General features: G+C 44.4%; 1 protein-coding gene across 2 annotated transcripts in view; it reads right to left on the bottom strand.

Moving 5' to 3' along the window:
* MTMR12 (myotubularin related protein 12) overlaps positions 1-18,036 on the bottom strand; it is a 63,876-nt gene that overhangs the window by 12,974 nt on the left and 32,866 nt on the right. For both annotated transcript variants that reach the window (XM_007453359.1, XM_007453360.1), the window contains exons 6-10: positions 17,235-17,328; positions 13,278-13,407; positions 7,538-7,613; positions 799-905; positions 16-140 (exon numbers count right to left, since the gene is read on the bottom strand). In XM_007453359.1, the coding sequence (XP_007453421.1) occupies positions 16-140; positions 799-905; positions 7,538-7,613; positions 13,278-13,407; positions 17,235-17,328 (532 nt within the window). The remainder of the gene's footprint in view (positions 1-15; positions 141-798; positions 906-7,537; positions 7,614-13,277; positions 13,408-17,234; positions 17,329-18,036) is intronic.

Here is an 18,036-nt window from a genome sequence, read left to right as displayed (position 1 = left end):
CGGCATTCTTCTCACCTATCAGAAACAGCTGTTTAAATTTAGAGTAGGCCGTCTGGATTTCCTGCAGGGATAGGAAGTTGCTTGACAGGTCTTCAGTTTTAACAATTTCATAGGGTGGCCTGTGGATGGTCTTATAAATTCTAGGTAACAAAAAGTAACAAGAGATTAGAAGAGCAGGCATGAGTTAGAAAGAGTTCATTTTTCCTGAGCACTTCCTGGGCACCCAGATCTCTGTGAAGAGCTCCCACTGAATCCTCCCCAACGAGGCAACTACTGCCCACTGCCGCTCCCAGCCAGCAGAGGTGGGGATGCAGAAACAAGGGGCAGAGCCACCCGGCCCAAGATTACAAAGTTTATCACCTGAAAGAGCCAGGATTTGAACGAAGGCAATTTAACTCCAAAGTCTACTCCTTTTCTGTTTTTTAATTCATCCAGTTTAGGGTTTTTTTTTTAAACTTTTAATTTTGAAAATTTTCAAACATGCAGAAAAGCAGAAAAGAATAACACAGTGACATATACCTTGACCTAGATTTGACAGCTGTCAACATTACAGAAATCATGCCACTTCCCCCTAAATGCTTCAGCGCGCATCTCTAAAGACAAGGCAGCTGAGGTGCTTCATGATTATGTTACGCTGACTCCTTTCAAATTAAAGACGACCACTCTAAACTGTATCCCCAGCACTAAGTGCTTTATCAGCAGGTAAAGTGAAATGGACCAACACCAAGACTGTTCCCTGCTTCTCGGAAAACAAAAACTGAGCTAACTAATAATAACAAAATGTACAACAGTACTGACCCATCCAAGAAGTTCTTTTGGATTTGTAAAATGCCATCATCCTGTTCTTTGGGCAGTGCTGACATTTTCAAAAGGGCACATCCGCTGTGGCAGGACCAACACCATATCTACAAAGGGGAATAAAGGTTTTCCAGATGTAACGTAAACCACCTAACAGAGGACAGGTAAGCTTAGCATTTGAATTCATACAGGGAAATGTACACCTTCAATATGAAATAGCTGAATATATTCAACTTTGTTATACCAAGGAATAAATGTGTTATACTCATAATGAAAAAGGCTGATTTAGTCTTAAAAACAACAGAAACTCAGGTCTAGGTGGTCACACTCAGACTCGCTTATAGTCTAACATATACCTTTTTTTTTTTTTTTTTTTTTGCGGTACGCGGGCCTCTCACTGCTGTGGCCTCTCCCGTTGTGGAGCACAGGCTCCAGATGCACAGGCTCAGCGGCCATGGCTCACGAGCCCAGCCGCTCCGCAGCATGTGGGATCTTCCCAGACCGGGGCACGAACCCGCGTCCCCTGCACCGGCAGGCGGACTGTCAACCACTGCACCACCAGGGAAGCCCTAACATACACCTTTTGACTTGGCTTTAGTGCTGGGAACCTGGATGATGATGATAAAAACAACAACATCATCATCATTATTATTATTAGGATTATTAGGATAGAAGCTATCACTGGAGTGCAACTCATTATCTCAGGATTTTACACGAATTAAGTCATTTAATTCTCACAGTCACACTCTGAGACAGGTATTAGTATTATCCCCACTAATGACAAGGAACTGAGGCTAGGAGAGACGGAATAACTTCCCCAAGTTGCACAGACAGTGCAGCAGTGACTTCTCAAGGCCGTGCTCCACTTGGATGGCCAAAAGGGGGCAGCTCCCACCATTAGAGAAAGTCCACACAAGAAAGCATGGAAAGCTGGTTATTCAACATACACTGGTAAGAGACTCGTACATGCAAGGCACTGAATTAGGTTGTGAGAGGATGGAAAGAGGGCTAAGGTACTTTGTCTTCCTTCAAGGTGCTTATATCCTAAAAGGGGAAATAAATTTGCAAATATAATAGGAAGTAGAAGGTGGTAAAGCACAGGAGAAGGGAATTTCAATGAACAACAAAGGAACGGCAACAGAGAAAGAAATCATATGAATGCCCATAAGTGACAGATTCAAGTATTTAGGCATTTTTCTGGATACAGTGGGAGTTTCATTTGTTTGCTCTGCTGTATAGGAACACAAGGAGATTAGAACTGATTTGGGGGCAAAGTAATCTGCCAGGAGAGCCTGGAATGGACAAGAGGGGAAGACTGGTTGGGGCCGGGGAGTATGGCTGTGGATTTTGTGCCCCATATAAAGGTCTGGTTAAGGGTTCAACGGTGGTAAAAGCCCAGCACTGCTCTGCTGACCAAGCCTTTGGGCCCTGGCTCAAAGGCAGACCAGGAGGATTTCAGCTGCCCAGAGAGGCCCCCTCTTGCCAGTCATCTGCACAGTACAGACCACACACTGGTGTGCCAGCAGCATCCTGGGCTGGAGAGCAGAGATCAGCAAACCCAGGCGATATTCTGCACTACGCTTCGAAAGTCAGAAAGAGGAACCGGTTTGGGGTTTCAGGGGAAGATGATGAATCAGTATTGGGTATGTTGGGTGCCTAGTGCCCACAGGACATCTGTGTGAAGATACTGAGACTCCCAAGATGAGGATTATGACTTAGGAGAGGAAGGCAGGACTGCAGCTCTGGACACAGGAGCTGCCTGGCAGCTTCAGTGGAAGAGACGTGAGCCCACCCCGGAGGGAGGCCAGAGGGACGCAGAACTGCTTGAGGAACTGCCCAAAGAGCACCGACTCTGTAAGCTCCTAACGAGACGGAAGTGTTGGAACAGTGAGACAAATCAGCGGGCCCCTTGCTTCCCTCTTACCCCCTTTTCCAACGTCATGCCCTGGCACTCCTGCCCCCTGCTGGGTGCAGCTCACTCTGAGATGGGGGGGACACTCTTAGCCATGACTCATGACACGTTCTAGGAAGTTAAGTGTTCTTAAGCCTTTTTATCTCCTCTCCTGGGGCAGAAAGAATCTGCTCTTGGTGACATTCAACCACAGCTCATTTCCTATTTGGGGCTCAACTGGCACCTCCCAGCTGACGCACAAAGGGACAATTCCCTTACATTCTCTGTTTGAAACAGTAAATAGAAAACAAGCAAAATTCTCAGTCAGAGAGAGACTTCTCATAGGAATTTAGCAAAAGACATATGTCTTCTCCTATTGTAATATGTACAATTTCTGTCTGGGAAAGAGCCACAGGGTTCTTAGTAAGAATGACTTGACAACACACAAGAATCAGTGTGATAATCCTGTTTATTAAAACAAAAAGGGAAGGGGGAGATTATTCATTATTTGGTAGATCATTTTCTTTTTGGTCTTTTTTAAACTGAAGTGCAGCTGATGTACCATATTATATAAGTTACAGGTGTACGACATCGTGAGTCACAATTTTTAAAGCTTATACTCCATTTATAGTTACTATAAAACGTTGGCTATATTACCCATGGTGTTCAATATACCCTTGCAGCTTATTTTATACCTAATAGCTTGCACATTATTTGGTACATCTTGAGGTGTCTCTCTTAATAGAGCCAAAGAGCTTTAGGGGATCCTCTACAATTGGAGGCTAGAAAGCAGCGTAAGAAAGAAGGAAAGAAACCACTAAGCAGGTAAGAGGACCAAGACAACATCGTGTTTCCAAAGCCAAGAAAGGAATTTAAAAGGCAAAAAGGGCGGGGGGGGTTCACCCAGAACTGCAGGGACTGACGGTGTGGAGAACGGGGGCCACCCAGGCTCAGTGACTCTGAGGGTCAACAGCAGAGCGGGGGCGGGCAGAAGCCCTGCTGCAAGAGGAAAGGGGGTGGAGGCAAGCAGAGAGAATCCGTACAGTCCTGAAATACAGGCAGTGCAGGCAAGGAGAACAAGCCCGCGCTCAACTGTTAAGAAGGGCTTCTTCAGGTGAGGGAGACTTGAGCATCCTTCAAGAGAGCAGAGTCTCCGGAGATACACGCGGAAGGGGCAGAGCGACGGAAGACAAATCCAGGGCAGAGGAGATCAAGAGCCCAGGCAGAGGTCTGGGTCGGAGATTATGGAGCACAGAGAGACCACAAGAGGAGGACGAGGGAGGACCTGTCGCTCGCTCTCCAAGACCCCTCGGGACTAAGGGAAAGGTGGTCGATGAGAGTAAGAGAGTTAAGGGTGGGATCGCCAACTTAAAGAGAATGAAAAAATGGCTACCCTGGTCCCAGGGAAGAACGACACAGGAACCAGAAGGAGTCACTGACAGGCTGCTGAGCAGAACAGTGGCCCAAGTGAAGCAAGGTAACAGTTTCCACGTATCCCATTAGAACGCTCTGCTGTTTGGTCTGAACAATCTGTAGCAATGTTCACTAGCCCCGCAGCAAAAGCATAAATACTCAGGACTGGAGTACAGCAGAGGGTCCAGGAGGCCACAGTCTCTAGAATGGCGGCAAGGGTATGACTGAAATCACAAATGATGCAGGTCTTCCCCGAACAGGAGTTAAGTGGAGGCAGGAAAGACCAGACTAGATGAAAAGTCAGGGTGAAAAAGCAGAGATACGGAAATGTTCTCGGACTAGCAATAACGGCTGTACAACATTGTGAACATATTCACTGTCACCAGTGGTAAATTTTACGTGATGTGTATTGAGCGCTGTGCTCCCTGAGTGAATGTGTAAACTCCATTTTGTGTAATATTTTTCCACTGTCCATGCATCACAAGCTCCACTACGACTTTCAGGACACATAATTAAGGCTGATCTAATAAAATGAGAATGCCTTCCTACAGTTTCTATCAAAGTTCTGTTGCTGACTCCTCAGGACAGGTCTTCTCAGGACAGCCCCAAGGCCTGGCAAGAACAGAGTAGTGAAATTTCATATAATGCTGGATGGAGAAGCAGCCTATTCCCAAGTGTGCAGACAATTCATCTTGGTTTCTTCCCACAGAGCATACCCCTTCTCCTAGAGTCATCATCTATGAAAGGCTGACGGATGAAGACCCTCATTTTTATTCTTCTAAAACATTCTCAAAATGTTGTCTACAGATCCCAGGACCCTCCCTTACAGGTGGCCTGAGAATATTACTAAGATATAATTTGTCTTTTTCACTGTGTTGACATTGGCACTGATAGTGTTACAACTGCGGGTGCCTTGATACCAACCAAGGTATTGCTACCAACAGCACTGGTCGCCACTGTATTCCTCACTGCCACAAACTTGAAGAAAAATAATTGTTTCACTTCAGAACGTCCACAATGAAGAACTAAACATTATGAATTATATTAATCTTGATCATTACATTTAATATTTACTACTAATATTTTTATATTCTGTGTGATGGAGTGGAAACAAAGCATGGAAGTGTTTGTCTCAGGGAAAAGCACCTATGAGACTGACTCGAGAGCTGAGCTACCTGCTGTATTCTTGTAACTGAAAGAGTGAATGACAGACAAACTACGGGTGTTCAGACTTTGGTATCTGGCAGACATTCATTCTTTGGGAAAAAAAAAAACAACCCAAGAATGAAGTGAGCCTATCCCCTTAAGGAAAACAACTGACAATTTGTTGCCAATGATAAACGTTGAACTTTCAAGCAAAAATCAGAATTTTGTAAAACTAGTCTCTGCCTTTTTAGCTGGATAAATTCCAAATATTTAAAGACTTTCCTGATGAGACAGGGATGATATTAACAAACATGATTTTTATCTAAGAAAGCATATCGATATTTGGATGACCTGGGACTTCCCTGGTGGTGCAGTGGTTAAAAATCTGCCTGCCAATGCAGGGGACACAGGTTCGAGCCCTGGTCCGGGACGATCCCACATGCCGTGGAACAACTAAGCCCGTGTGCCACAACTACTGAGCCTGCACTCTAGAGCCCGTGAGCCACAACAACTGAGCCCACGTGCCACAACTACTGAAGCCCGCGCGCCTAGAGCCCATGCTCAGCAACAAGAGAAGCCACTGCAATGAGAAGCCTGTGCACTGTAACAAAGAGTATGGCCCGCTCACCGCAACTAGAGAAAGCCCGTGCTCAGCAACGAAGACCCAACGCAGCCAAAAATAAAAATATTTATTAAAAAAAAAAATTTGTATGACCTGTATAACCTAGTGAGCTAATACTTTCTAAACGACCAATGTATTATGTTTTTAAATCATTCATGTTTTAAGACCCATTCAAAGTACAAGACAGACCAACGGATTTTAATTTAGCAGTGAATGAAAAGTTCATTGACTATGTTTTCAGATTCCTTATTGCAATTAATCTTTATGAAACCACCACTTAGCAATTTTTTGGTATACCGTCGAAGAATAATACTTTCATATTCTCTGAAAAGGCTATTAAATACTCCTCCCTTTCCCAAATACGCATCTGTGTGAGGCTGGATTTTCTTCATGTACTTCAACCACACCCCAATATACCACAACAGACTGAAGGAAGTGAGACGATGTGAGAATGTAGCTGTCTTCTATTTTCAAAAATGTAAAACAGTACTATTCTATTTTTTTGTTTTGGACAATACAGTTATTTTTCACAGAAATTTTTATGTTAACATGTAATGAGTTTTTTACTAAAATAAACATTAAGCAGTTTTTCAGTTTTAATTTGTAATATGGCAAATATCAACAGATACAACCACATAAACAAAAACTCTTTGAGACCCTCAATGCTTTTTAAGAGTGTAAAGAGTCCTGAGACCAGAAAGTTTGAGAACCACTGCTCTAAATCAAAGGTGGCACACTGGTGGCACGTGAACCAACTCTGGCCCAAAGACATATTTTTTAAACATCTGAATCAGTTGTGAACAGCTGCACACATTTAGAAATCGGGAAAACTCACATAAAAATCCATGCCTCTGATTTCTCCTGCGAAGTCTGGACATCTGGCAAGATCAGGCCCGTATTCCCACATGGCACAAACGGGCTGGCAGAGAAGAGCAGCCAGCCCTTCATCCAGGCAGAGGGTCTCTGCTTCATTGCAAGGACCACACTCATTACCCACCTGGCCTGCATACACTTCTGGGCATGTGACCCCTGCTTAGACATCTCACCTCCCACTACAGGAGTGACCTTTTTGGCGAACCAGCCATGTGCATAGCACAGCATTTGTCTGTAATTCTCATTCTGTACTCAATTCCCTGCAGGCTTGGCAACTCCCAACTGCCCATCAGAAACTGGAATAACTGCCAGAGTCTTGCTTTCTTTGATCAGTGACACACTAAATATGGCTCCCATCCCAGTCTATTCTGTGAAAATTAAGTAAGCTCTCCATGTCGTCTCTGGGAGGAAACTCGGCCACGCCCACTCAAGATTAATGGTGTGGGCCAAAAGGAATCTTAAACTCTACTACCCTTACGGGTCGGCTCAGCCTCAAAACAATTTAGGTGTTAAATTAGGCTGGCTTTCAACACCACACTGGCCTGTAATCCCCCAAAAGCTCTTTAAAGATGTCTCTGCTAAGAACTCTAGTGCATCTGTGAAAACTTTAGAACTCTGACCCCAGGAGCCTCATTATCAAAGAGGCTCCTCTAGGGAGTCCCTGAGATATTTTTAGATTGCTCTTGGACTGAGGACAAACTCTTTAATACCAAAGCCAAGGGCTTTAAGTAGGATAATCTGCCAGGATGGGCCAATGAGCAAGCCACGCATTTAGGGTTTCCAGATGCACTTACTGGTATGCCATGACCATGGAAGCGTGGCACGTCCTCCTCAGGAAGAGGGGTGGGGACAACAAAGTATGCTGGCAACCTAGAAGAAAGAGATGTCATCGGTTTTAGTGCTGGAGTTAATTCTTTAAATATGAAAGCTCAACGTCAACGAACACAGGAAGTTAAGCAGAGTGTCATGACATGGACCACATTTCCCTCTTAAGAAGAACCAGTGCAGATGAACCATCTCTGTCGAAATCCATCAGGAATCTGAGTTCAAACCCTAGCTCTGCCTCTGATTCTGTGTAACCCTAGGTAAGTTACCCCACCTCTCTGGGTCTGTTTCCTCATGAATAAAATCACCATGGCAATGTACTCATCAAAATCCAGACTGTAGGAAACTAACTATCCGTCAAGTGGCCTGGTTTCTTCAAATAAACTGCAAGAAAAAGCTAATAGTGTGAGACTCTATAGATTAAGAAGTTTAAGAAACCTATCAGTTTTCAAGATATCAATCTCACTGCATCTTTTTTTTTTGGCTGCGTTGGGTCTTCATTGCTGCACGTGGGCTTTCTCTAGTTGTGGCGAGCAGGGGGTACTCTTCATTGCAGTGGGCGGGCTTCTTATTGTGGCGGCTTCTCTTGTTGTGGAGCACAGGCTCTAGGCACGCAGGCTTCAGCAGTTGCGGCACGTGGGCCCTAGAGCACACGGGCTTCAGTAGTTACAGCACATGGGCTCAGTAGTTGTGGCTTGCGGGCTCTAGAGCACAGGCTCAGCAGTTGTGGCGCACGGGCTTAGTTGCTCCACAACATGTGGGACCTTTCCAGACCAGGACTGAACTCGTGTCCCCTGCATTGGCAGGTGGATTCTTAACCATTGAGCCATCAGGGAAGTCCCTCACTGAATCTTGATTAACAATAAAACAGATAAAACGATGAAAAATAAATTGTTTTGAAAATTTATAAAACAATGGGAAAAATCTGAACACTTGACTGGGTACTGAATGATATTAAGGAATCAAATGTTAAATGTGAAAGGTGTGATAATGCTTTTATGATTATGTTTATAAAAAGAGTCCTTCATTCTTCGAGATGTAAAACTTAAATATTTATGAATGAAATGTGATGAGCTCTAGGATTTATTTCAAAATAGTTGGGCAGGACGGGGGAGGGGGAGGGCTGGAGTAGGTGGAGGCACAGAGGCTAGCCATGAGTTAATAACTATAACTGCTGAAGCTGGGTGACGGGTAAAAGGAATTCATCAAATTCTCTTTTCCTTTATACTGCTTGAAACTTTCCATTTAAAAAAAAAAAAAAACCTTAAAGGTAATTAAAAGGAACAAAGCTCCCATAATATTGTGATGTAAAACCAGGTTTGGGAACAACTGGTCAAGGCTAAGATACCTCAGACCGTTAAAATGTAGAAGAATTATTTGGCTTTAGAGGTTCGGAAGTGCTTGGAATATTTTCTTTCACGTCCGCTTGAGTGGGTGGGCTTACTATCCCTTCTTCAGGTGCTGTCACTGAAGCAAAAACCTCTTCACAGACCAATGGCTCTCAAACTCAGGCTGCCTGTTAAAGTCACATAGGAAGATTTAAAAATTCCCAGTGTCCAGGCTCCACCGCAGAACTATGAAATATCAGAGGTGTCAAAGCTCTCCAGGTGTGTAATCAGGATGACAGCTGTTGTTCTAGAAGGTCCTGCTAGTCAAAGTGTACAGCAGCATTACCCGGACACTTAGAAGGAGAGCAGCCCCGGCCTACAGGATCAGAATCTGTACTTTCACAAGCTCCCCAGGGGACTGGGCTGCACAGTCAACCATGAGAAGCAGCGCCTTAGATGGCAACTTACAAACAGACAACTGTTTCCCAGCCCTCACAGGAGAGTCGCCCGTGGGCTTTGTGTAAACCAGATTCTCAGCTCCTTCCCCAGAGGCTCATTCAACAAAGTTGGGATGGGGCCACACTGCTCTAAAAAATTTCCATGTCTTCCTCTACTAGTGTGGTTGAACATTTCACAAGTTAATTGTGCCTTATAAACAGTCTTTCACCAACGGGGAAAAAAATGTCAGAACCCAGTGTACTAGCGTGTGTACCATGCAGTCACTGAAGAAAGGAGGCTGCAAAAGAGAGGGACAGCTCTGCACCAGTGGGGAGGTTTGTGATGTCCCCTCCTGTCCCAGTGATCTCAAGGTGGTTCTACGGAGGCTCTGCTGGGAGACTCCCGATGTCTACAAGCAACTGACCCTCCCACCTGGGACAGCACTCATTTTAGTCACCAGGAGGAGTTTTGAATATAAAATAAACAGCCTCTCCAAATATAAGCTGACCTTATTCAAGGAAGGTTGTAGAATCCTCTTAGGCACCACCTCAGTTAGGGTGAGGGAACCCCCAGAGCGACACCACCAGAGCAGCAATGTCTTCCTGTGGCTGCATCAATTCCTAGGCTCCCCTGTGTTACACACTCCCTACAGGGTTGAGGACCTTCTTATACCTTCACAGGGAGGTGGCATGAAGAAAGGCTTTTCAGGAGAAGGCAAAGTAGACACTCAGTTTCTTATTCTTATCCAAACTGGCCGGGGTCTTCTCTTACCACTGGGGCTTTCATTAATTTATTCACTATTCCCAATTTATTGAGTGGGTCTTATAAGTCAGGCACTATACTTGGTACTGAGGATATAAAGATGAACCAAAACAGTGTCCCTGATTCCCCAGGACTGATGGGCTGCAGAAACAAACATTAACCAAATGGTGATACAGATAAGAATAAACTCACGATCGGAGGAGGTGCTAAGGAGAGAGGCACACAGTGCAATGAAAGCTCTCACAGGAGACCTTATCTAGTCTTGGGGAGACTCCCTAAAAGAGACACCTGGGCAGAGATCTGACCGATGAAGTGGAGGTAACTCACTAGTTCAGCTGGGAGCAAAAGGAGCATCCTAGACAGACCGCACAGGCAAGGCCCACAGGAGGGACTCAGGGTGGCTGGAGGGGTACACGCAAAGCTGGAGAGTTAGGCATGAGGCAAGCCACGAAGGGCCTGTTAGAAGTTTTATCCTCTCTACCATGAACAGCAAGGAGCCAATGAAGCAGAGGAAGAATGGATGCTGGGGGCCAGAGTGGGTGGGGGAGACCATGCAGGCAGCTACCACAGTGCCAGGTAAGAAACAAAGCACAGCTTTTCCTCCATCATCCCCATGGGGCAGAAGCGCAGGGGGGAGTGCATGGCTGGGGCAGTCCAGGGGGAGTGTGTTTGCACCGAGTGCTCTGAGCAGCAAAATCTTGCTGAGGCTCCATTCTCCCCGCTCACCACTAATTAGCACCCCCTGACACCCCACTCCACCCACCTTCTCTACCTGGTATATTTCTGATGTGCTGACACCTATGCAAATACCAATGAATTTAATCAGTATGTGGCAGGATCCTGGGAATGGGCATGCCTTCTATCAGTGTCAACATCACGTTACAAAATATCACCTCCTAGGAGCAGGGCTTTCTGACCTCCTCCTGACTGAGCGCTTGATCTCCCTTTCCAAGCTTTGTGACTATAAAGAGGGAAGGAGGGGCAGTGTGGGCATGGGTGGTGTGATCCGACACCTGCCCTGCAGGCCCCTCCCCACTGTCACCCCAGTTTGTGCTGTAACGAGATGGCTAACCTTGTAAGTGTCTGAGACTGATCAAAATCAAAACTGATCTACTGGGGCTTCCCTGGTGGCGCAGTGGTTGGGGGTCCGCCTGCTGATGCAGGGGACACGGGTTCATGCCCCGGTCCAGGAAGATCCCACGTGCCGCGGAGCGGCTGGACCCGTGAGCCATGGCTGCTGAGCCTGCGCGTCCGGAGCCTGTGCTCCGCAACGGGAGAGGCCACGACAGTGAGAGGGCCCCGCGTACCGCAAAAATAACAAAAAAAAACACAAAAAACTGATCTACTGAAAAGGCCCCTCGGAATCGTAAGTACAAAATGCTCTAGGAAAATACAAATTTTTTGAAACTGTCAGCAGGGTGTTGAGGATTATGTTCCAAAACAGTAAGATTCAAGTTTCAAAAAAAGAATTACACAGAGTCATCCTTTAAAAATGTAGGTGAGATCACATCACGCCTCTGCTCAAACTCCTCCGCACTGCACTATAAATTCTGAAACCCTCCCTGCCCATCAGCACCCAGCCGGCTCTCTCCTCCCTGATCACACCTCCTACTGCTCTGCCCCCTGCTCACTCCTCTCCAACCCCTGGGCTCCTCGCTGCTCCTCACACAAGCCAGAAAAGATTCCACCTCAGGGCCTTTGCACCTGCTGTTCCCTCAGCCTGACCAACCCTCCTGCCAACATCTCCAGCACGACCCAGTCCCTGGCCTGATCTATTTTTCTCCATAGCACTTATTACCTCTTAATACACTATAATTACTCACCTATTCTATCATCATTTTCCTCCTCTAGAACGAAAGTTCCAGGAGGGCAGGGATTTTTAGGCTCTATCTCCAGTAGCCAGGACACTGTCAGGCACATAGGAGACCCTTAGAAATGTTTATTGAGGGACTTCCCTGGTGGTGCAGTGGTTAGGAATCTGCCTGCCAAAGCAAGGGACACGGATTCGAGCACTGGTCCGGGAAGATCCCACCTGCCGCGGAGCAACTAAGCCTGTGCGCCACAACTGCTGAGCCTGTGCTCTGGAGCCTGCGAGCCACAACTACTGAGCCCACGTGCTACAATTACTGAGCCCGCACACCTAGAGCCCGTGCTCCACAACAAGAGAAGCCACTGCAATGAGAAGCCCGCACACCATGACGAAGAGTGGCCCCCACTTGCCGCAACTAGAGGGGGCCCATGTGTAGCAACGAGGACCCAATACGGCCATGAATAAATAAATAAATAAATCTATACTAAAAAATGTTTATTGAATGAATAAATAAAATGCTTGATAATAGGAAAGCATATACATGATATAAATTCAGAAATGCCTCTAAAAGTTTTACATTTAGATTACAGATATAATAATGGGAAGGAAAAGACAAATTCACTGCTGAATGTTCTAAGGGATACTTTAAGTGTTTCTTAAAAAAGCACAGTATCAATGTGGAGAAAGTGGAACCCTCATACGTTGCTGATGGGAGTGTAAAAATGGTTCAGTGGCTATGGAAAACAGTCTGACAGTTCCTCAAAAGGTTAAATGCAGAGTTACTATATGAACCACCAATTCCACCCCTAGGAATATACCCAAGAGAACTGAAAATACACGTCCATATGAAACCTTGTATACTAATGTTTGTAGCAGCATATTCATAGTAGCCAAAAAGTGAAAAGAACCCAGTGTCCATCAAGTGATGAATGGATAAATAAAATATGGTATATCTATATCATGGGATATTATTCAGCAGTAATAAAACAATGAAATCCTGATATATGCTACAACATGGATGAGCCTTGACAACATTATGCTAAGTGAAAAAAGCCAGGCACAAAGACCACGTATTATATGGTTCCATTTATGTGAAATGCCCAGAATAGGCAACTCTATAGAGACAGAAAGTAGTTAGTGGTTGTCTAGGGCTGGGGCAGTGGGGAGGGGGGGAATGGGGAATGACTACTAAGGGGTAAGGGGTTATTTGGGGGATGACGAAGGTATTCTAAAATTGACCGCAGTGATGGTTGCACAACCCTGTGTTTGTGCTAAAAAACACTACACACTTCAGACAGGTGAATTGTACGGCACGTGAATTAAATCTCAACAAAGCTGTTCAAAAAGCAAAGCACAACACTGAGGGCTTACCGTTCACAGACTCTATAGCCTTCATTGACACTCACTGCTTTGTACTTCCTGTTGCCTTTGGTCCGTTCCAGCTCCCAGCACCAGTCCTGAAGCGTGTCGAACATTACGGCGTGGCTCTTGGGGTCAGTAGCTAACAAAACAAATTGAGAAAGACAGTAAGATCTTGTCGGGAAGCCCTGGTATTTTAATGGTGTGAAAGTGGCTCCTCGGGCCCCAACTTCCTCCACTAAGCCCATTTTTATCCCCACAGAATGAACTCACTGCTTCATCCCAACCTTGTTCCTTGTTTCTGTCATTCATCCAAAATTATGAGTGAGGCTCTGTCTTTTGTGCTGGGCGAAAGCAGCTGTTCTTGTTCCATTCCGTGCAAAAGTAATTTATAGCTCCATTTTCAGTCATCTGACCATGAGATAATTTATATAACATAAAAAGATCCTGTGCAGCACTAAAAGACAGGCTTGGCACAAATGCTAAAATAATAAAATATTTTTAGCCCTACCAATGTGTGCATAAGATGGCAAACTCATTTGAACAGCATGCCAGATTGCTGAGTGTGAAGCCTCCTTCAGTGTGAAGATGCACTGCCCAAAAGAGGCATTTTCAGTGTGACACCTGGTTTCTGAGGGCTATAAACAAATCAGACAGCTATGGTGAAGGTCAGGGCCTGCAAGCCAAGGGCCACATCACGGTGACGGGGACTTCTGCCCCTAACCTTGCCGCTACCTGCTAGGAGGAAGTGCCCAGGAGCGCTACCCTTGCAGCCCAGCAGGTGTGTCCTTGGTCCTCTCCCAAGCCACAGAACAGCTTGATGGGGGTAACGGGTGCCAAACACCCTTGGGTATTTACACAAATCAGTTCATTCAAGCCTGTGCACATCTTAAAAAAACAAGCCTTGGGACTTCCCTGGCGGTCCAGTGGTAAAGAATCCACTTTCCAATGCAGGGGACATGGGTTTGATCCCTGGTCGGGAAACTATCCCACATGCCACAGGGCAAATAAGCCCGCGCGCCACAACTACTGAGCTCACACGCCTCAACGAGAGAGCCCACGTGCCACAAACTACAGAGCCCACACGCTCTGGAGCCTGCATGCCACAACTAGAGAGAGAAAACCTGCGTGCCACAACTAGAGAGAAGCCCGCGTGCCGCAATGAAGACCCGACACAGCCAAAAAAATAAACAAATTTTTAAAATAAACAAAAATATCAAAAAAAAAGCAAGCCTTCCTGGAAAGACGAAGTGTTTAATAAAACTCCCACCTGCTCCTTTTAATACAAACAGATCACAGTACAAAGGATGATAAGATAAATAATGATTAAAAAACAACGGTTAAGCTTATATAGCACTTAGTATACCAGGCACTATCCTGAGCATATTACATATAATAACTCAATCCTCACAACCCTACAGGGTAGGTAATATTATTTCCTCCATTTTACAGATATGGCACAGAAAGGTCAATTAACTTGCCCAAGGTCACAGAGCTAGGCAATGGCAGAAATGGAATTCAAACCCAGGCAGCAGTAAAGGAAATTTCCATAAAGTAATAAATGCAAATATTAATAAATTCCCCCATGGACATAAGTAGTAACAATACTCCTAGGACCTTTTAGCCAAAGTACATTTGTGAATTATTAAGCCTGAGTAAAATGAAAGATGTTCAGACTGCAAAGCACCCACCTCTAGAAACCCCTACTCAATCAAAAAGCAAATTGATCAACTCGCACCTATCAGTTATAACCTTTACTCATCAAAAAAAAAGGAGGGTGGAAGGAGAAAAGAAGGCTAGAATTCAGAAAGAATAGAAGATGCTATATACCCTGGGCTTTCTGGCACAAAAAGCCACCACAAGGTAATGAGCTCAGTAGTTGTGACGCGCGGGCTTAGTTGTCCCACGGCATGTGGGATCTTACTGCCAGGGTCAGTCAAGGTAAGGGTATTGGCACACAGATCAACACATGCTGGGAAGCCGAGAAACCGTCCCGTGCTGGGTCCAGACCAAGAATCAGGATATAAGGAAGTGGCAGAATTCGTAAAAATAGAGTATGATTTTCAAATGTAGACCCAATAAATGTTTATGTAAATTACAGCAACAAAGAAGTCATATTTTGTATATCTCATATTGCAACAAGCTGTTGTCAGCCAGCACCCAGCTAATCAGCACTTATACATATGGCTACAGTGAAAAGATCATTCACAAAGATGAACTTACTGAATTAAGGAACAAATTTTATGTTCAGCCTGATAGTAGTGCTAAGTATATTTTATGTCAGTGGAGCTCTCTGAGCATAATCTGTCCTGAGTAAGCAGTTACACTCTCAATTAACCCTCATTTAATGACGGCACCGTGTGCCATACATTTAACAATTTGTAATTTTCACAACACTTCAAGGGAAGCATTAACAACACTATTTTTTGAAATGAGAAAACAGAGGCCCAAGAGTTAAGTGCCATCTCCAGGATCACACAGCTACTAGGCAGCTGGACAAGGATTTGAACTCAGGTGGGACAGACCTGGAAATTCATACCTTTTCTACTAGATCACCATAGTCCCCCAAATGCAAGCTACTGTCTCAGATCTACACCTCTGCACACGCCAGTCCCGCTGCCTCAAATACTCCTGTGTGCCTACCGGCCACTCCACATCCTTCACCAGCAGTTCAGGACCAGCCTTCGCCCTCTGACAGCCCTCCCTCCCCCAGCGTGGTCGTTCCCTTCCACCAGAGGACACATCGCTCTGTTTGACTTGAAGCTCTTAGAGGGCAGGGATTTAGTCCTGTTCATATCCCCAGGGTGCATGACCCACAGCAAGCGTTCGAAAAACATTTACCAAATGAGCAGTTAGTGACAAAGCAACTCTGCATTCCAGAAAGCATGATATATGCAGTTAAACTAACACGCCACCTCCCTGATGAAAGGCACATGGCACTCAGGATCAGTAAACATCAAATTCACGTTAAGAGTAATGGGCAAATAGGAAGATAATGCACAACATGATAAATATAATTAACACTGTTGTACGTTATACAGAAAAGCTGTTAGAGTAAATCCTAAGAGTTCCCATCACAAGGAAAAAAAGTTTTTCTATTTCTTTAATATTATATTTTTATGAGATGATGGATGTTCACTAAACTTACTGTGGCCATCATTTCAAGATGCATGTAAATCAAATTATTATGCTGTACACCTTACACTTATACAGTAATGTGTCAATTATATCACAATAAAACTGGAAGAAAAAAATAAAAATACTGTTAATAATTTGGAATTAAAAAAAAAAGAGGAATGGACAGAGCAAGTGGACAGATGGAGGAGGAGAGATCCAGAGAAGGAAGAAGACAGACATCTGTGGAAACACTGTACAAAGCTAGGCATTATTAATAGCTAATTCAGATGACCACTTAAGTTTCTTACTTAAAAGACTGCTCTCTTTTTCAGGGAACCGAATGGAAAACATTTGGAATTTTAAGTTTTCTAACCAAACTACTTGTCTGATGTGCTCTCTTAGGTACAACTGTTCCATTCCCCATCCCCCAAACATTTGCTATAAAGCATGTTCTGGTTGTTTAAAAACTTTCTAGAATGCAAGACATTTTTTAGGGTCTCATGAAATGAAACCAAGTGTGTTAAAGTGAAAAACAGAATCCAGGGGCAGACAGAGTGATTTTAAACTTGTCTCAGTTTTGCTTCTCTATAGCCTCACATTCCCAATTTCTTTCATAAGCGACAAACAAATTATCCCTCACAAAAAGCAAACAAACCTAAAAGATAAGTTAAAGAAACAAAGGTCAAAGGAAAGAAATAGAAACCTTTTTTAAAAAGAAATCTGAATGATTCACCCAAGCAAGAGGCGACCCATTGCTAGAGAAGAGGGGAACAAAACCCATGGATGGGTTTTCTCCCACAAGTTGCAGGTAGGAACTGGAAGGGGCCTGTTTACCTGCGGATGAAAGCTTACCTGTGTGGTTTTGTGCTGCAGTCGCATAGGAGAACAGAAACAATCGTTTAAGCAGCTTAGGGGCCTGGGTATGATGGATTATGCCACTGACAATCTGGAAAAGAACCAAGCGATGGATACAGTCATGCTTTTGGCAGATAAACACTGAGAGACAAGACCCAAGTTGTCTAGGTTTCTGTAATGCTAATGGGCTCCGATGGGCAGCATGCTAACCAACTCTCATTGAGGTCTGTATCTGTGATGTGATCTCTTGAAATAATGCCAAATAAACAGAACGCTAACCATTTTATCAGGCTTTTAAGAGCTTTGAGTTTCTAGGGCAATTTTTAAAACATAGTCTAATTTCTCAAAAACAAAGCACTAAAAAAACTTAAGTGCCATTTTCAGATACTCCAAAAATCTGACATGTCAAAGATATATAGCTGACCAGATAATAACCAAGATGCTTAGCTATTCTGTTCTACTTGTCGTGGCCTTAAGGATCTTCTTCTAGAAGATAAGGCAATCAATCCCTGCTTTTTGTTAGAACAAAGTTCCAAACAAAAGTATGTTTGGATAGATGACTAAAATCATCATTCAAAATAAAGTTTCTGGCTTCTCAGGGAATTTTCCATGTCTACACCACTCTTTTTCCTGCTCAGAACAGATGCTGGAGTCATGTTTATTATTCTAACTGATCTACCACACTACCTGAAAGAAAATTAAGAGTATACCTGAAAAGAAGGCATAACTCACTGCAGCCAAAGACAACAGATAAACTGGTCTCTCCCTAGGTTTCCCCCTGATGTATCTACCATGACAG

Source organism: Lipotes vexillifer, unplaced genomic scaffold (assembly GCF_000442215.2).
Source record: "Lipotes vexillifer unplaced genomic scaffold, Lipotes_vexillifer_v1.1 scaffold522, whole genome shotgun sequence".
Lineage (NCBI taxonomy): Eukaryota > Metazoa > Chordata > Mammalia > Artiodactyla > Lipotidae > Lipotes > Lipotes vexillifer.
Note: the sequence above shows the minus strand (reverse complement) of the source record. Positions and strands in the feature narration are given on the sequence as shown.